The sequence below is a fragment of the Schistocerca americana genome, unplaced genomic scaffold, assembly GCF_021461395.2.
Source record: "Schistocerca americana isolate TAMUIC-IGC-003095 unplaced genomic scaffold, iqSchAmer2.1 HiC_scaffold_13, whole genome shotgun sequence".
Taxonomy (NCBI): domain Eukaryota; kingdom Metazoa; phylum Arthropoda; class Insecta; order Orthoptera; family Acrididae; genus Schistocerca; species Schistocerca americana.
Genome location: NW_025725371.1, coordinates 20,064,201 through 20,076,967, shown reverse-complemented (window position 1 = coordinate 20,076,967; position 12,767 = coordinate 20,064,201). Strand labels below are relative to the sequence as shown.

The window sequence follows — 12,767 nt, the reverse complement described above, 5'->3', positions numbered from 1 at the left end:
TTCAAAACCAATTAGAAAGGATCATTTTAACCCTGGGAAATTATAAAGTATGATATATTAACTTGACGATTAAGTGTAAGAGGCCTGGTCACATGAATATTGTGTTTGCGAGTGATAACAAATAAATCGCACTGTGGTTGACATAAATGTTCAACAGTGAATACGATCTTGACTTTTGATTTTGGAAAACTTAACCTAGGATCCTGGCTTCTTAATTTCAGTGTGATTTAGGTGAGACAGACGCAGCTACCGGGAAGACAATATTGAATAAGCAAAGCAAGGTAGGTCGAGAACACTGCGCACTATCTACTGGGTGAGGAAATGTTTCAAAACCGGTTCATCCAGTTGTGACATGAACTTTAAGTGGCACTAATACACGATACATGTCCCGGCGCGCTCCAACTTCACTGCGGTTTGCTGAGTGTGGATGTAGATGGTGTTCTTACACTCATTTTCACATTAACGAGAATGCAGCTGTATAAATCCGTAGAGAATATTAATAGCAATACTAGTATTGAGAAGGTTGGTTTCAGTGTATGAAATATGACAATAGTAAAGGAATAGTTACACCCCATAATGAGATGTAATCTATGGAAAATACTGATGTACTAACAAATACACTGCAATTTGTTCTCCCTGCAGCTCCTGAAGTACATATTTGAGAAGTGTCCAAAGATAGAGAAGCTGATAATCGCCAACAACTTACTGGCCGACCGACAGTACGCGGAGTTGGTGTCACGCCTGGAACACTTGCAGAGCCTGGAAGTGTTCGAGAATCGGAGAGGTGCGGGGCCCGTGCTGCTGCGCTTCCTGGCAGACACCTGCTCGAAGTTGCGGGAGATAAACCTCAGCTGTGACTACCACCCACTGGAGGACGTCGAGTACTTCGTGAAGGCCAAGAGGGACACACTCACTTCTGCCACCGTGCGCTGGACCATGGCGGGGAAGAGGTGAGCCTGTCGGCATCTTTCTCCGCTTTCTGGTACGTCACCTAAATTCACACAGACGTAAAATACTCCACGAGCCAGTGTACGGTGCGTGGCGGAGGATACCTTTTACCACCTCTAGTCACTATCTTTCCTGCTACACTTGTAAATGGAGCAAGCTGAAAAGTGGCTATCTGTTCTCCTCTGTACCAGTGCCGATTTCTCTTACCTTACCTTTGTGGTCATTACGTGATACGTATGTCGCTTGCTGTAGAATCATTCTGCAGTCTGTCACAAATGCCAGTTATCTAAATATTCTCAATAGTGCTTCACAAAAATGATATTTTCTTCCCTACAGGCATTCGGATTTCAGTTCTCAGAGTATTTCTGCAATACGCGTTGATCAAACCTGTAACAGATTTCAAATCTGAAATAATTGCATGTATTCCTTTAATCCAATCTGGTACGGATTCCAAACACTTGAGCAGCATTCAAAACACAAGTATTCTATTTGCAGACTTCTTTATAGCTAAGCTACATTTCCATAAAATTCTCCCAAAAAACTAAAGTCAACCACTTGCCTTCTCTTTACACACTCATTCCATTTCCTATCACTTTGCTACATTATGCCTAGATGTTCTGTCAGGTCACACACCACTAATACTGTATTCAGACATTACAGAATTGTTTTTCGTAGTCATTTTTATTAACTTACATTTCCCCACATTTAGAGCAAGCTGCCATCCATCTCATAAAATAGAAACTCTGTCTAAGACGTCCTGAATCTTCCTACAATCACTCAAAGATGACACTTTCCATAAACTACAGCATCAGAAAATTTTCAGTGTCAATGAACTTATTGTATGAAACTTCCTGGCAGATTAAAACTGTGTGCCAGACAGAGACACGAACTCGGGCAAGTGCTCTACCGTCTGAGCTACCCGAGCACGACTCATGAGCCATCCTCACAGCCTCAGTTCTGCCATTACCTCATCTCCTACCTTCCAGACTTCACAGAAACTCTTCTGTGAACCGTGCAGAACTTATTGTATAGTGTACGGGGCCTGAAGATGGCAACACGAACACAAATTGCCGAAACTGGTTGCTTTCAAAATAAAATAAAATATCTTAAAGTGTACAGCTGTCGGTAAGGTTTATTGACATTGAAAAGTACATACTAGCCGATGTCCCCTAATTGCAACGGACCGACTGAGATTGTCAGAAAATTGTTGCTGTTCACCCTATCTGTCTGGTAATTTGTGTATATAGATGTACAGAGGACAAGAGTGGTCCTAGCACACTTCCCTGGGGAAATCCTGATGGTTACTTTCTCTGTGAGGAACATTCACTGTCCTCATTGATGAGGATTTAAATTGGAAAAAACAAATTTTGGAATTCCTGAAACAACTTAGTTCACCCACATTTGCGCTTAGAAACATTGAAAATCCCACGGAAAGACAAAACAGTAAGCTGACATTTTGTATTTTTTAATTCTATAACGTCATATGAAATAATTTTCTGGGATAACTCATCTTTAAAAAATAAAGTCTTCATAACTCAAAAAGGGCTGTAAGAATAATATGTGTTGCTCACCTGTGATCAACTTGTAGACATCTGTTTAAGGAGTTCTGACTACTGCTTCCCAGTGTATTTATCCCCTCATGAAGTTTGTTGTAAATAATCCACTACAGTTCGAAAGGAGCAATGATGTACAAAATTACAATAGGAGAAGGAGAAATGACATTCATCACTCCACATTAAGGTTGTCTTTTGCACAAAAAGGCGTGCACAGTGCTGCAACTAACATTTTTGATCACTTACACAAGGACATAAAATGTCTGACAGGCAGCCAAGTAAAATTTGAAAAGAAATTAAAAAACTTTCTACTTGACAACTCCTGTTCTGTACAAGAATTTCCATTATTGTAACATGTAAAATGTTGTGGGTAAGAGTTACTAACTCACATCTGTATATTTAATACATAATAAAAAAAACTTATAAATGTTCAGCATATAGCCATATTTACAAATTAATTTGCAGTGCGAACATCAAATAAGACTCGTTTGACGATTACGATTTATCATGCAAAAATGATCCGTGGAACACGAAATGAACTAACTAACTTTTCTATTACGTAAACACTCTTAGAGATGCTTACTTATCTGAGAACCTATTCTACGAGCTCGAACCTTCATTAATGGTCTGCTGTTTGGCACCGTGTCGAATGCTTCCTGCAGATCTAGGAATTTGCAGTTTGCCTGTTGCCCTCGATTTACAGTTTGCAGGACATCGTGTGAGAAGAGGACGAGCCGAGTTTCACCGGAATGGTGATATCTAGATCCCTATCGATTTTTGGATACGAGCTTTTCTCTCTCGAGAAGATTTGTTGTAATGGAAACTCAGGGTAGGAATATCGACAATGTAGGAAAAGACAGATTGCTACTTACCGTAAAGAAGACATATTAAGTTACAGACGAGCACAATTTAAAGACATTTATATAAAGCTTTCAGCCACAGCCATCATCAGTAAAAGAGAGACACGTGCCATTCGTACGTACAAGAAAGCATACCTCACGCAGACACGACCACCGACTTCAGTTTCTCGGGCCGGAATGCGACTGCGATGTGGGATACGAGCGACAATCTGGAGGGGCAAGGAAGTGGAAGGGGCGGTAGTGTACGAGTGCAGAGAGAGACGAACGCTGCCTAGCGGAGTGAGTGGGGACTCGAATGCTGACGAGTGCGGCGTTAGGAGGTCGTGGGACAGGTAGGTAGGGAAAACAAGGAGCAAACGAGGAGAGGAGCGAGGAAACGTGGGCAGGTGTAATGGCAGAGAATAGCAAACAAGGAGGGTGGGAGATGGGAATGGAGAGGAGATAACAGAATGTAGGGGAGTGGAAACTGTCGGATACAGAGTGCAGGAACAGTATGTTACTGTAGGTTGAGTTTGGGATAGTTACAGGAGCACAGTTCGGAAGGGCTGGTAGTGAATGGGAGGACCCAGATGCCCCAGGTAATGATGCAGGCGTCGAAATCGAGCAAATTATGTTCAGCTGCACGCCGTGCCCCAGGGCGGTCCACTTCGCTCTCGGCCACAGTTTGGCAGTGGCCGTTCCTCCCGGTGGACAGCTGGCTGGTAGTCGTACTGATATGAAAAGCTGTGGAGTGGTTGCAACAGAGCTGGTAAATGGCGTGGCTGCTTTCACAGAAGGCCTGGCCCCTGATAGGGTGACAGCACTGGAATAGGGAGTGTTGGATGACTGACTGAGCCAATTTTTCACCTCCGTCTTCCTCAGAGATATCTCGTCAATGTGCTAACACGAGGATCAGTAGTGTGTCACACAATTATGAGGCTAAGTAAGCAACATCGTTAAACTTCAGAATCACCACTCTACCATTCCAGCATACCCCCATACTAAGGTATTTGGAATAAAACTGGTTGGACTGCATTGATTTGTACTATTTTTAGGTCGGGTCCTGCCTTCTATTGCACGATTCCTTCCACGTCGACTTACGAGGGTTGCCCAGAAAGTAATGCACCACATTTTTTTTTCTTCAACAACTCTTTATTGAACGTAATGAGAATTACACACACAAAATAATGGTGTTTCATCTGTTGCTGTTGTTGTGGTCTTCAGTCCTGAGACTGGTTTGATGCAGCTCTCCATGCTACTCTATCCTGTGCGAGCTTCTTCATCTCCCAGTACCTACTGCAGCCTACATCCTTCTGAATCTGCTTAGTGTATTCATCTCTTGGTCTCCCTCTACGATTTTTACCCTCCATGCTTCCCTCCAATACTAAATTGGTGATCCCTTGTAGCCTCAGAACATGTCCTACCAACCGATCCCTTCTTCTGGTCAAGTTGTGCCACAAATTTCGCTTCTCCCCAATCCTATTCAATACCTCCTCATCAGTTATGTGATCTACCCATCCAATCTTCAGCATTCTTCTGTAGCACCACATTTCGAAAGCTTCTATTCTCTTCTTGTCCAAACTAGTTATCGTCCATGTTTCACTTCTATACATGGCTACACTCCATACGAATACTTTCAGAAACGACTTCCTGACACTTAAATCTATACTCGATGTTAACAAATTTCTCTTCTTGAGAAATGCTTTCCTTACCATTCCCAGTCTACATTTTATATCCCCTGTACTTCGACCATCATCAGTTATTTTGCTCCCCAAATACCAAAACTCCTTTACTACTTTAAGTGTCTCAGTTCCTAATCTAATTGCCTCAGCATCACACAACTTAATTCAACTACATTCCATTATCCTCGTTTTACTTTTGTTGATGTTCATCTTATATCCTCCTTTCAAGACACTGTCCATTCCGTTCAACTGCTCTTCCAAGTCCTTTGCTGTCTCTCACAGAATTACAATGTCATCGGCGAACCTCAAACGTTTTATTTCTTCTCCATGGATTTTAATTCCTACTCCGAATTTTTCTTTTGTTTCCTTCACTGCTTGCTCAATATACAGATTGAATAACATCAGGGAGAGGCTACAACCCTGTCTCACTCCCTTCCCAACCACTGCTTCCCTTTCATGCCCCTCAACTCTTATAACTGCCATTTGGTTTCTATACAAATTGTAAATAGCCTTTCACTCCCTATATTTTACCCCTGCCACCTTCAGAATTTGAAAGAGAGTATTCCAGTCGACATTGTCAAAAGCTTTCTGTAAGTCTACAAATGCTAGAAACGTAGGTTTGCCTTTCCTTAATCTACACACCCTATTTTTCTATGTAATCTCCATCCTGTTCTACAGCCTTCCTCCGGCACGAGACGAGGGCGTGTGTGCCCTGTCGGTACCGATCCTTGTTCTGGGGCCAGAGCCAGTGCTTCACTGTCTGAATCGTCTCCTCATTGCCCTCAAAATGTCTTCCACGAATTGCATCCTTTAATGGCCCAAACAAGTGGAAGTGCGAGGGGGCTAGGTCAGGTGCGAGAGCTGTCAACGGTCTCCCCGACCGCTGAAAATCGTGGAGCTCTGCCGAACTGCCTTCGTGTCACTTCACCCTCAGTGCCCAACAACTGACTGTACTTCTGTCAACAGCAGGTGCTCCTTAAACTCTGGACAAGCGTTTTTGAGTATTCCCCACAATTTCTTTTCCTGCAGCGAGTCATTCGATGATGGCACATCACTCGTAACGTCTGTCACCTACAGACGCCATTCTGAAACTGTCCCGAAGCTACGCTATCCGTCGGAAGTGACTGAAACTTGGCACACTCTCTCGGGAGACTTCAAATAATACGTATGTAATGTTTTGCATTTGTAGCATTGTTTCTGGCTGAAAAAATAAAATGCTTTGCATTATTTTCTGGGCAACCCTTGTATTAATGAGAGCATGTAGTTGTCTCAGAGATGAGGCAACAGAGCTTACCTCATCAGCTGTGTCATATCTACTAAGAAAGGTAAAGCTGTGCCAATAGACATTTTTGCTGGATCTGAGCTTTGCAGGTTTGTGTAGTCTGTACTTGAAGCAGCCCATTAGTTAGCTGGCTGGCACATACATTCCAGTGTCGACTACAAGCTCGACGAGAGGTGCTTGATAAGTTATGGATGGTGTTGCATAAAGTGTGAAACCTTTTATCTCTTCTATATCTGTCCCTCTCCTCTCTGTGGCAGTGTGGAAGCTAATTTCATCTCTGAAATCTAGCCATTGTCCAGACTCGAAATCAATGTAAGGCAGTCTTGCAGTAGTTTGCGCACGCACACACAACTGTTTTGAATTTAAATTCTCAGTTCAGAGGCAGTCAGAATCCAGATAGTGCCCAGCACTTTTAGCATCACTAACGTACATCTACATCTAATCAAGATTTCACTAATCACTGTGAGGTGCTTGGCAGAGGGTACCTCCCACTGTACCTGTTATTAGGGTTTCTTCCTGTTCCACTCTTGTACAGAGTGCAGGAAGAATGATTGTTAATGCCTCTGTGCATGCTGTAATTATTCTGATCTTGCAACTTCCTGGCAGGTTAAAATGGTGTGCCAGACCGAGACTCAAACTCGGGACCTTTGCCTTTTGCAGCCGGCCGAAGTGGCCGTGCGGTTAAAGGCGCTGCAGTCTGGAACCGCAAGACCGCTACGGTCGCAGGTTCGAATCCTGCCTCCGGCATGGATGTTTGTGATGTCCTTAGGTTAGTTAGGTTTAACTAGTTCTAAGTTCTAGGGGACTAATGACCTCAGCAGTTGAGTCCCATAGTGCTCAGAGCCATTTGAACCATTGTAATCTGCCAGGAAGTCTCATATCAGCACACACTCCATGCTAGTTCTGCATGGTTTGCAGGAGAGCTTCTGTAAAGTTTGGAAGGTAGGAGACAAGGTACTGGCAGAAGTAAAGCTGTGAGGACGGGGCGTGAGTCGTGCTTGGGTAGCTCAGTTGGTAGAGCATTTGCCCGCAAAAGGCAAAGGTCCCGAGTTTGAGTCTCGGTCCGGGACACCTTTTTAATCTGCCAGGAAGCTTCATATCAGCGCACACTCCGCTGTACAGTGAAAATCTTCCTGTGTGAGTGATATGTAAGGCATTGTAGTATATTCTTAGAGTCAGCATTTAAAGCCAGTTCTTAGAACTTCAGTAGACTTTCCTGGTATGGTTTATGTCTCACTTCAAGAGCCTGCCAGTTCACTTCTTTCAACATCTCTGTGACAGTCTCTTGCTACGGCTCAAACAAACCTGTGACCATTCATTCTGCCCTTCTCCGTATACGTTCAGCATCTCGTGTTAATCCTACGTAGTACAGGTCCCACACACTTGAGCGATATTCTAGAATAGGTCGCACAAATGATTTGTAAGCAATCTCCTTTATAGACTGATTGCACTTCCCCAGTAATCTACCAATAAACTGAACTCTACTGCCTGCTTTCTTTACTCATTACTGAGCCTATGTGATCATTCAATTTCGTATCCCTATAAAGTGTTACACCCAGGTATTTGTATGATTTGGCCGATTCCAACAGTGACTCATTGATATTTTCGTCATAGGATACTACATTTTTTCTGTTTTTCGAAGTCCACTATTTTACATTTCTGAACATTTAGAGCAAGTTGCCAATCTTTGTACCACTTTGAAATTTTGTCAAGAGCTTACTGATTATTTATGCAGCTTCTTTCAGATAGTATTTCATTATAGATAACTGCATCACTTGCAAAAAGTCTGAGATTACAGTTAATATTGTCTTCAAGGTCATTAATATACAACATGAACAGAAGTGTCTGGACACACTTCTGTGGGGCACACCCTGAGTTACTGCAACACCTGACAGTGACTCTCCATCAAGATAGCACACTGTGTCCTCCCTCCCGAGAATTCCTCAGCCTGCTCACAACTTTCACTTCACAGCCCATACAATGATCCTTTCAGTAATAAGGATAGCTACGGTACTGAGTCAGACGCTTTTCGGAAATTGAGAAATGTTGCATCTCCGTGACTGCCTCGATCTGTGGCTTTTAAGATTTCCTGTGAGAAAAGTATGAGTTGGGATCCACACGATCAATGATTTCAAAATCCATGCTGGTTGGGATGGAGGAGGTCATTCTGTTCAACATACAGCATTACATTTGTACTCAGAATATATTCTAAGATTCTACAGCAGATGGATGCTAAATATATTGGATGGTAGTTTTGTAGATCACTTCTGCCATCCTTCTTGTGGAAGTGTGTGTCCTGTGCTTTCTCCCAACTAAGGGCACAGGTTTTTGTTTGAGTGATCTGCGATAGATTATTGTAAATTAGCCACAGGTCTGATATGGAATTTGATGGAGATTCCGTCAGGCCCTGTAGATTTGTTCAGTTCTAGTGATTTCAGTTATTTTTCAACACCACTGACACTGAAATCTATATTGCTTATCTTTGCAGTGGTGCAAGAATTAAATTGAGTCAGCACCCGTAGATTTTCCTTTGTAAAAGAACATTTGAAAATCAAGTTAAGCATTTCTGCTTTTGCTTTGCTACTCTCAGTCTCAGTCCCTGTCGTGCCCACGAGTGTCTGGAGACATACCAGCAACAGCCTTTACTCGCGATCTGAATTTCTTTTGGTTTCTCGACAGGCCTTCGATAAATTTCTGTGACGGTAGTCATTGCTCTCTTGGCAGCCAAATTTGTAGCGCCTCTCTGTCCGTAGCCCAATGTTTAAAGAAAATGAACTGCTCTACTAGGTACATATCTGTCAAATTTATGGGCAATTATTTTTTTAAACCTAAGCCACAGTTTGTCTGCAGTATTCTCACTAGAGCTCAATGTTTTGAGTTCCTTACTGAGATATGGCACTACGTCATCTCTATCTAGTTTACTGAATTTGTGAATGTTTCTACTCATTTTGGTGCTTTTTGTATTTTGCTAATCATTGTTACTACAGCTGCCTCAGTCACTGATACTGGCCTATGTGTAAATCTTCAAAGAGCTCAGGTTTATTTATTATTGTTATATCCAACATATTTCTATCGTGACTGGTCTTCCAGACAGTATGAAGTAGGTGGTTTAATAATGTTTTGCAGGGTACCCTGCCATGCCCACCACTTATAAAACTGTATTCTTCTCATCTACTATGAGAAATACACTACATCCATTTACATTAGCCTACTCTTTCAATACGCATTTAAAGTTTTCACAAAAATCTCACTGCCATCAGTTTCCGGTTTTAACCGGATTTCTGCACCTAGCATTATGTGAGTCACTCTCATCTGAATCCTGCTGCAATTAATCAGTAGGATTTTAAGACTCTCACCTGTACGAGGCATTTCTTTGAATCTTATACGGACACTTCTGCGTCCCCTACATCTGTCATTGTCTGGAGTGAATATTGGGTTACCTAATCTAAAAAGCCCTTGGGTGCACTCAATACACATTCAGCTACCTGGGTAGCAGCCTCTGATATGTAGTGCATTTCTTATCCATTTAGGGGGACCGTACAGTTCTCGATGTTATCTTGCTATTCCAGAAAGTTTCAGAACCTTTGAAGCCTGTCATTCGACCCTTCCACTCCATTCAGAACTGTGGTGCCACAGTAAGTTCTGGGGTCAGTGCTGTAAACCGTGACCTTTGAACAAGGATGGTCTCCTCAGCCTTTCCTGCCATCTGCTTGGGATAATTTGAGTATGACCTCGGAGCCAAGATGACAGGCATCATTTGTTCCAACACCCACCACAACCGGTTCTCGGTTGTACCTCATTTTGTCAACGGCTGCCAGACTAGCCTCTTCGGTATGCTGAATGAGACCCCCCAGGCAGGTGAATCTTATCTTCCTTTACATCCCTAGCTGACATTTCCCTAACAGGTACCATTATTTGCCATACATTTGAACTACAAATTAGTGATAGACTGTACACTTTCACATTTCCCTTCTCTTGACCTGAGACAGAACAGGTTTCCGACAGTGAAAGTGAGTCTCACTGGCTGAGTGTAGTTTCAGGGGAAGTCAGCATTTTGAACTTGTCTGTTATTGAGATGGGTCTAACACACGGAGTTCTTCCTGGTTCCTTTCTCCCCTGGAAATGTTGCCTAGCCCTCCCACTGACACGTCACCCACAGCCGAGTGGATGAATAGTCTTCTGTAGAGGAGACAGGAGAGGATAGTGCTGGAGGTAACTTTGTTACCTCTGGTACAAAACTCTGGGGAGCTCTCCCAACACACATATTCAAAGCAGTTTCCAATTGTTTGACAATAGTTAGGCAATTTCCATCTATCTCATCCCATGTTTGAGAACAGCCTTCACAGTGAGGCTCCGTTGTGGCGGGTGCAATGTTTTACTAAACAGCAACAAATAACTTTAAAATAAGTCTGCTGATTCTCTTTTAATTTCTGGATTTGTTAAGCTAAAAGTATTACTAATTACCTTTAAGTGCTGAAGCAATAAGCATACAAAACAGTATTTCCATAAAGCAACCTGGGACAAAAATTACTAATTTCATGAAACTTACTTTCAGAGTTATAGTCGTTAAAATTTACGAGAAATGTGGACAGTGGAAATGTCGAGACATTACTGGCTGTCACCTTTGATCCAAGAAGTCACGAATATAGCATACTTAGCCATATTACCTCTGTCCACCACATTGACAAACTCAGTAAATTAACAAAACAAAAACAAATACAAAATTTGATTATAGTAATTTAAAGAATAACATGAAAGTAACAGGAAACACGTAGGAATTAGGGGATTTTGGGTAGTGATAAACAAAACAAATGACTTTCTGTGTTAACTCACATACCCAAGCAAAATAATACACAGGAATCAATAACATCTACATTGCATGAAGGCCACAAAAACCCACACAATTTGGTATTGTCATTTTTTATTAACCTGTTTAGGTAAACCGAGCTTTATAATACCAATTAATGAGTAAATCTGTAAGAAAATGTATCAAAAAAGTCTAACCAAAAATCCAAACCTCACTACAAATTCTCATATTGGAAACTTCAATTGACCACATAGCTAGAAAGAAGTCCACGATACTAAGGAAGCAAAACTTGCTACAAAAATTGGCACTGAAACCTCCACTTGACCTATATAACTAGAATTCTGTCCTCAGTACCAAGAAAGCAAAACATGCTGCAAAAACTGTTACTGAAAACATCACTTGATGTACATGCATAACTGACACATTGCCAACCTATGAGCATCAGACACACAGCATTCACTGGCCCTGACACTCATATATTTAGGTATACAACTGAATCACATTCTGCTATATCAAATAAATCCACGACATTCTTCTTAAAACGCAAAAAATTAAAAATATACTTACCAAGCAAAATCCCCCTTCACACGCGCACGTGCGCACACACACACACACACACACACACACACACACACACACACACACACACACACGCGCACTTGCACACACACACACACACACACACACACACACACACACACACACACACACACACGAACTTCATTAGCAGGGAAAGATGCGTGTGTGTGTGTGTGTGTGTGTGTGTGTGTGTGTGTGTGTGAGAGAGAGAGAGAGAGAGAGAGAGAGTGTGTGGGGCAGTGTGATAAAACTTAAGAATATATCTGAATCCAATTAAAAGAGATTGTCATATATCAAAATCAGATTTTAGGCACTGACATGTAGGTAAGAAGTACATCGAACAATGAAAAATCCAGGAAGCTGAAGAGACTGTGGACACGTGCGTGCGTGCATGTGTGTGTGTGTGTGTGTGTGTGTGTGTGTGTGTCTGTCTATTTTTACAAAGGCCTTATTTTGTGACAGTCTTTTTGTTGTGCCTATCTGCAACTCAGCATCTCTGCTATATTGTAAGAAGTACGTCATTTTATATAAATCACCAAAATTGCTAAGCAGTGCACTGAAAAGTATCTTTTAAGAGAAATAGATCAAATATGGGAACCAGTGAGACAAAAGCGTATGATAAATGTAATCATGGTGAGTAACTGAAAATACAGGGCGGTATAATGAAATATAGGTGTGCAGAATGCTGACATATGAAATTTAATGCTGTGTAATATTTAAGCTGTTCTTTTAGGCTCCTGCGAAATCACGACCTTGGAAAATGGAGCATTCCAAAACAAAACAAAAACCACGCTACGTTTTTGAGATTATTATTTAAACTCCCACATTCAGATGTGACTTAGACTTTGGGCTACACTACAGATCAGTCTGCCGCGGCAGCCAGTTTTCTTCCATTCACATTTGATGGCTTCCCCAACTGACAATTAATTAAACATTCCACATTAACATAAACTTCAGGCTATGCTACATATGTGTTTGTCATCACAGTGAGTTTTCTTTGATTCACATTTGTTGGCTTCACCATCTTGCAACCAAACTGTGACATTCCAAAGTAGCCTAGGCTTATAGCTACACTAC

At 41.9% G+C, this 12,767-nt stretch overlaps 1 protein-coding gene across 1 annotated transcript in view; it reads left to right on the top strand.

The window, feature by feature from the left end:
• Window positions 1–468: 468 nt before the first annotated feature.
• LOC124564243 overlaps window positions 469–12,767 on the top strand; it is a 45,214-nt gene continuing 32,915 nt past the window's right edge. Inside the window, exons 1-2 of the mRNA XM_047130997.1 lie at window positions 469–522; window positions 643–950. Of these exons, the coding sequence (XP_046986953.1) occupies window positions 469–522; window positions 643–950 (362 nt within the window). The remainder of the gene's footprint in view (window positions 523–642; window positions 951–12,767) is intronic.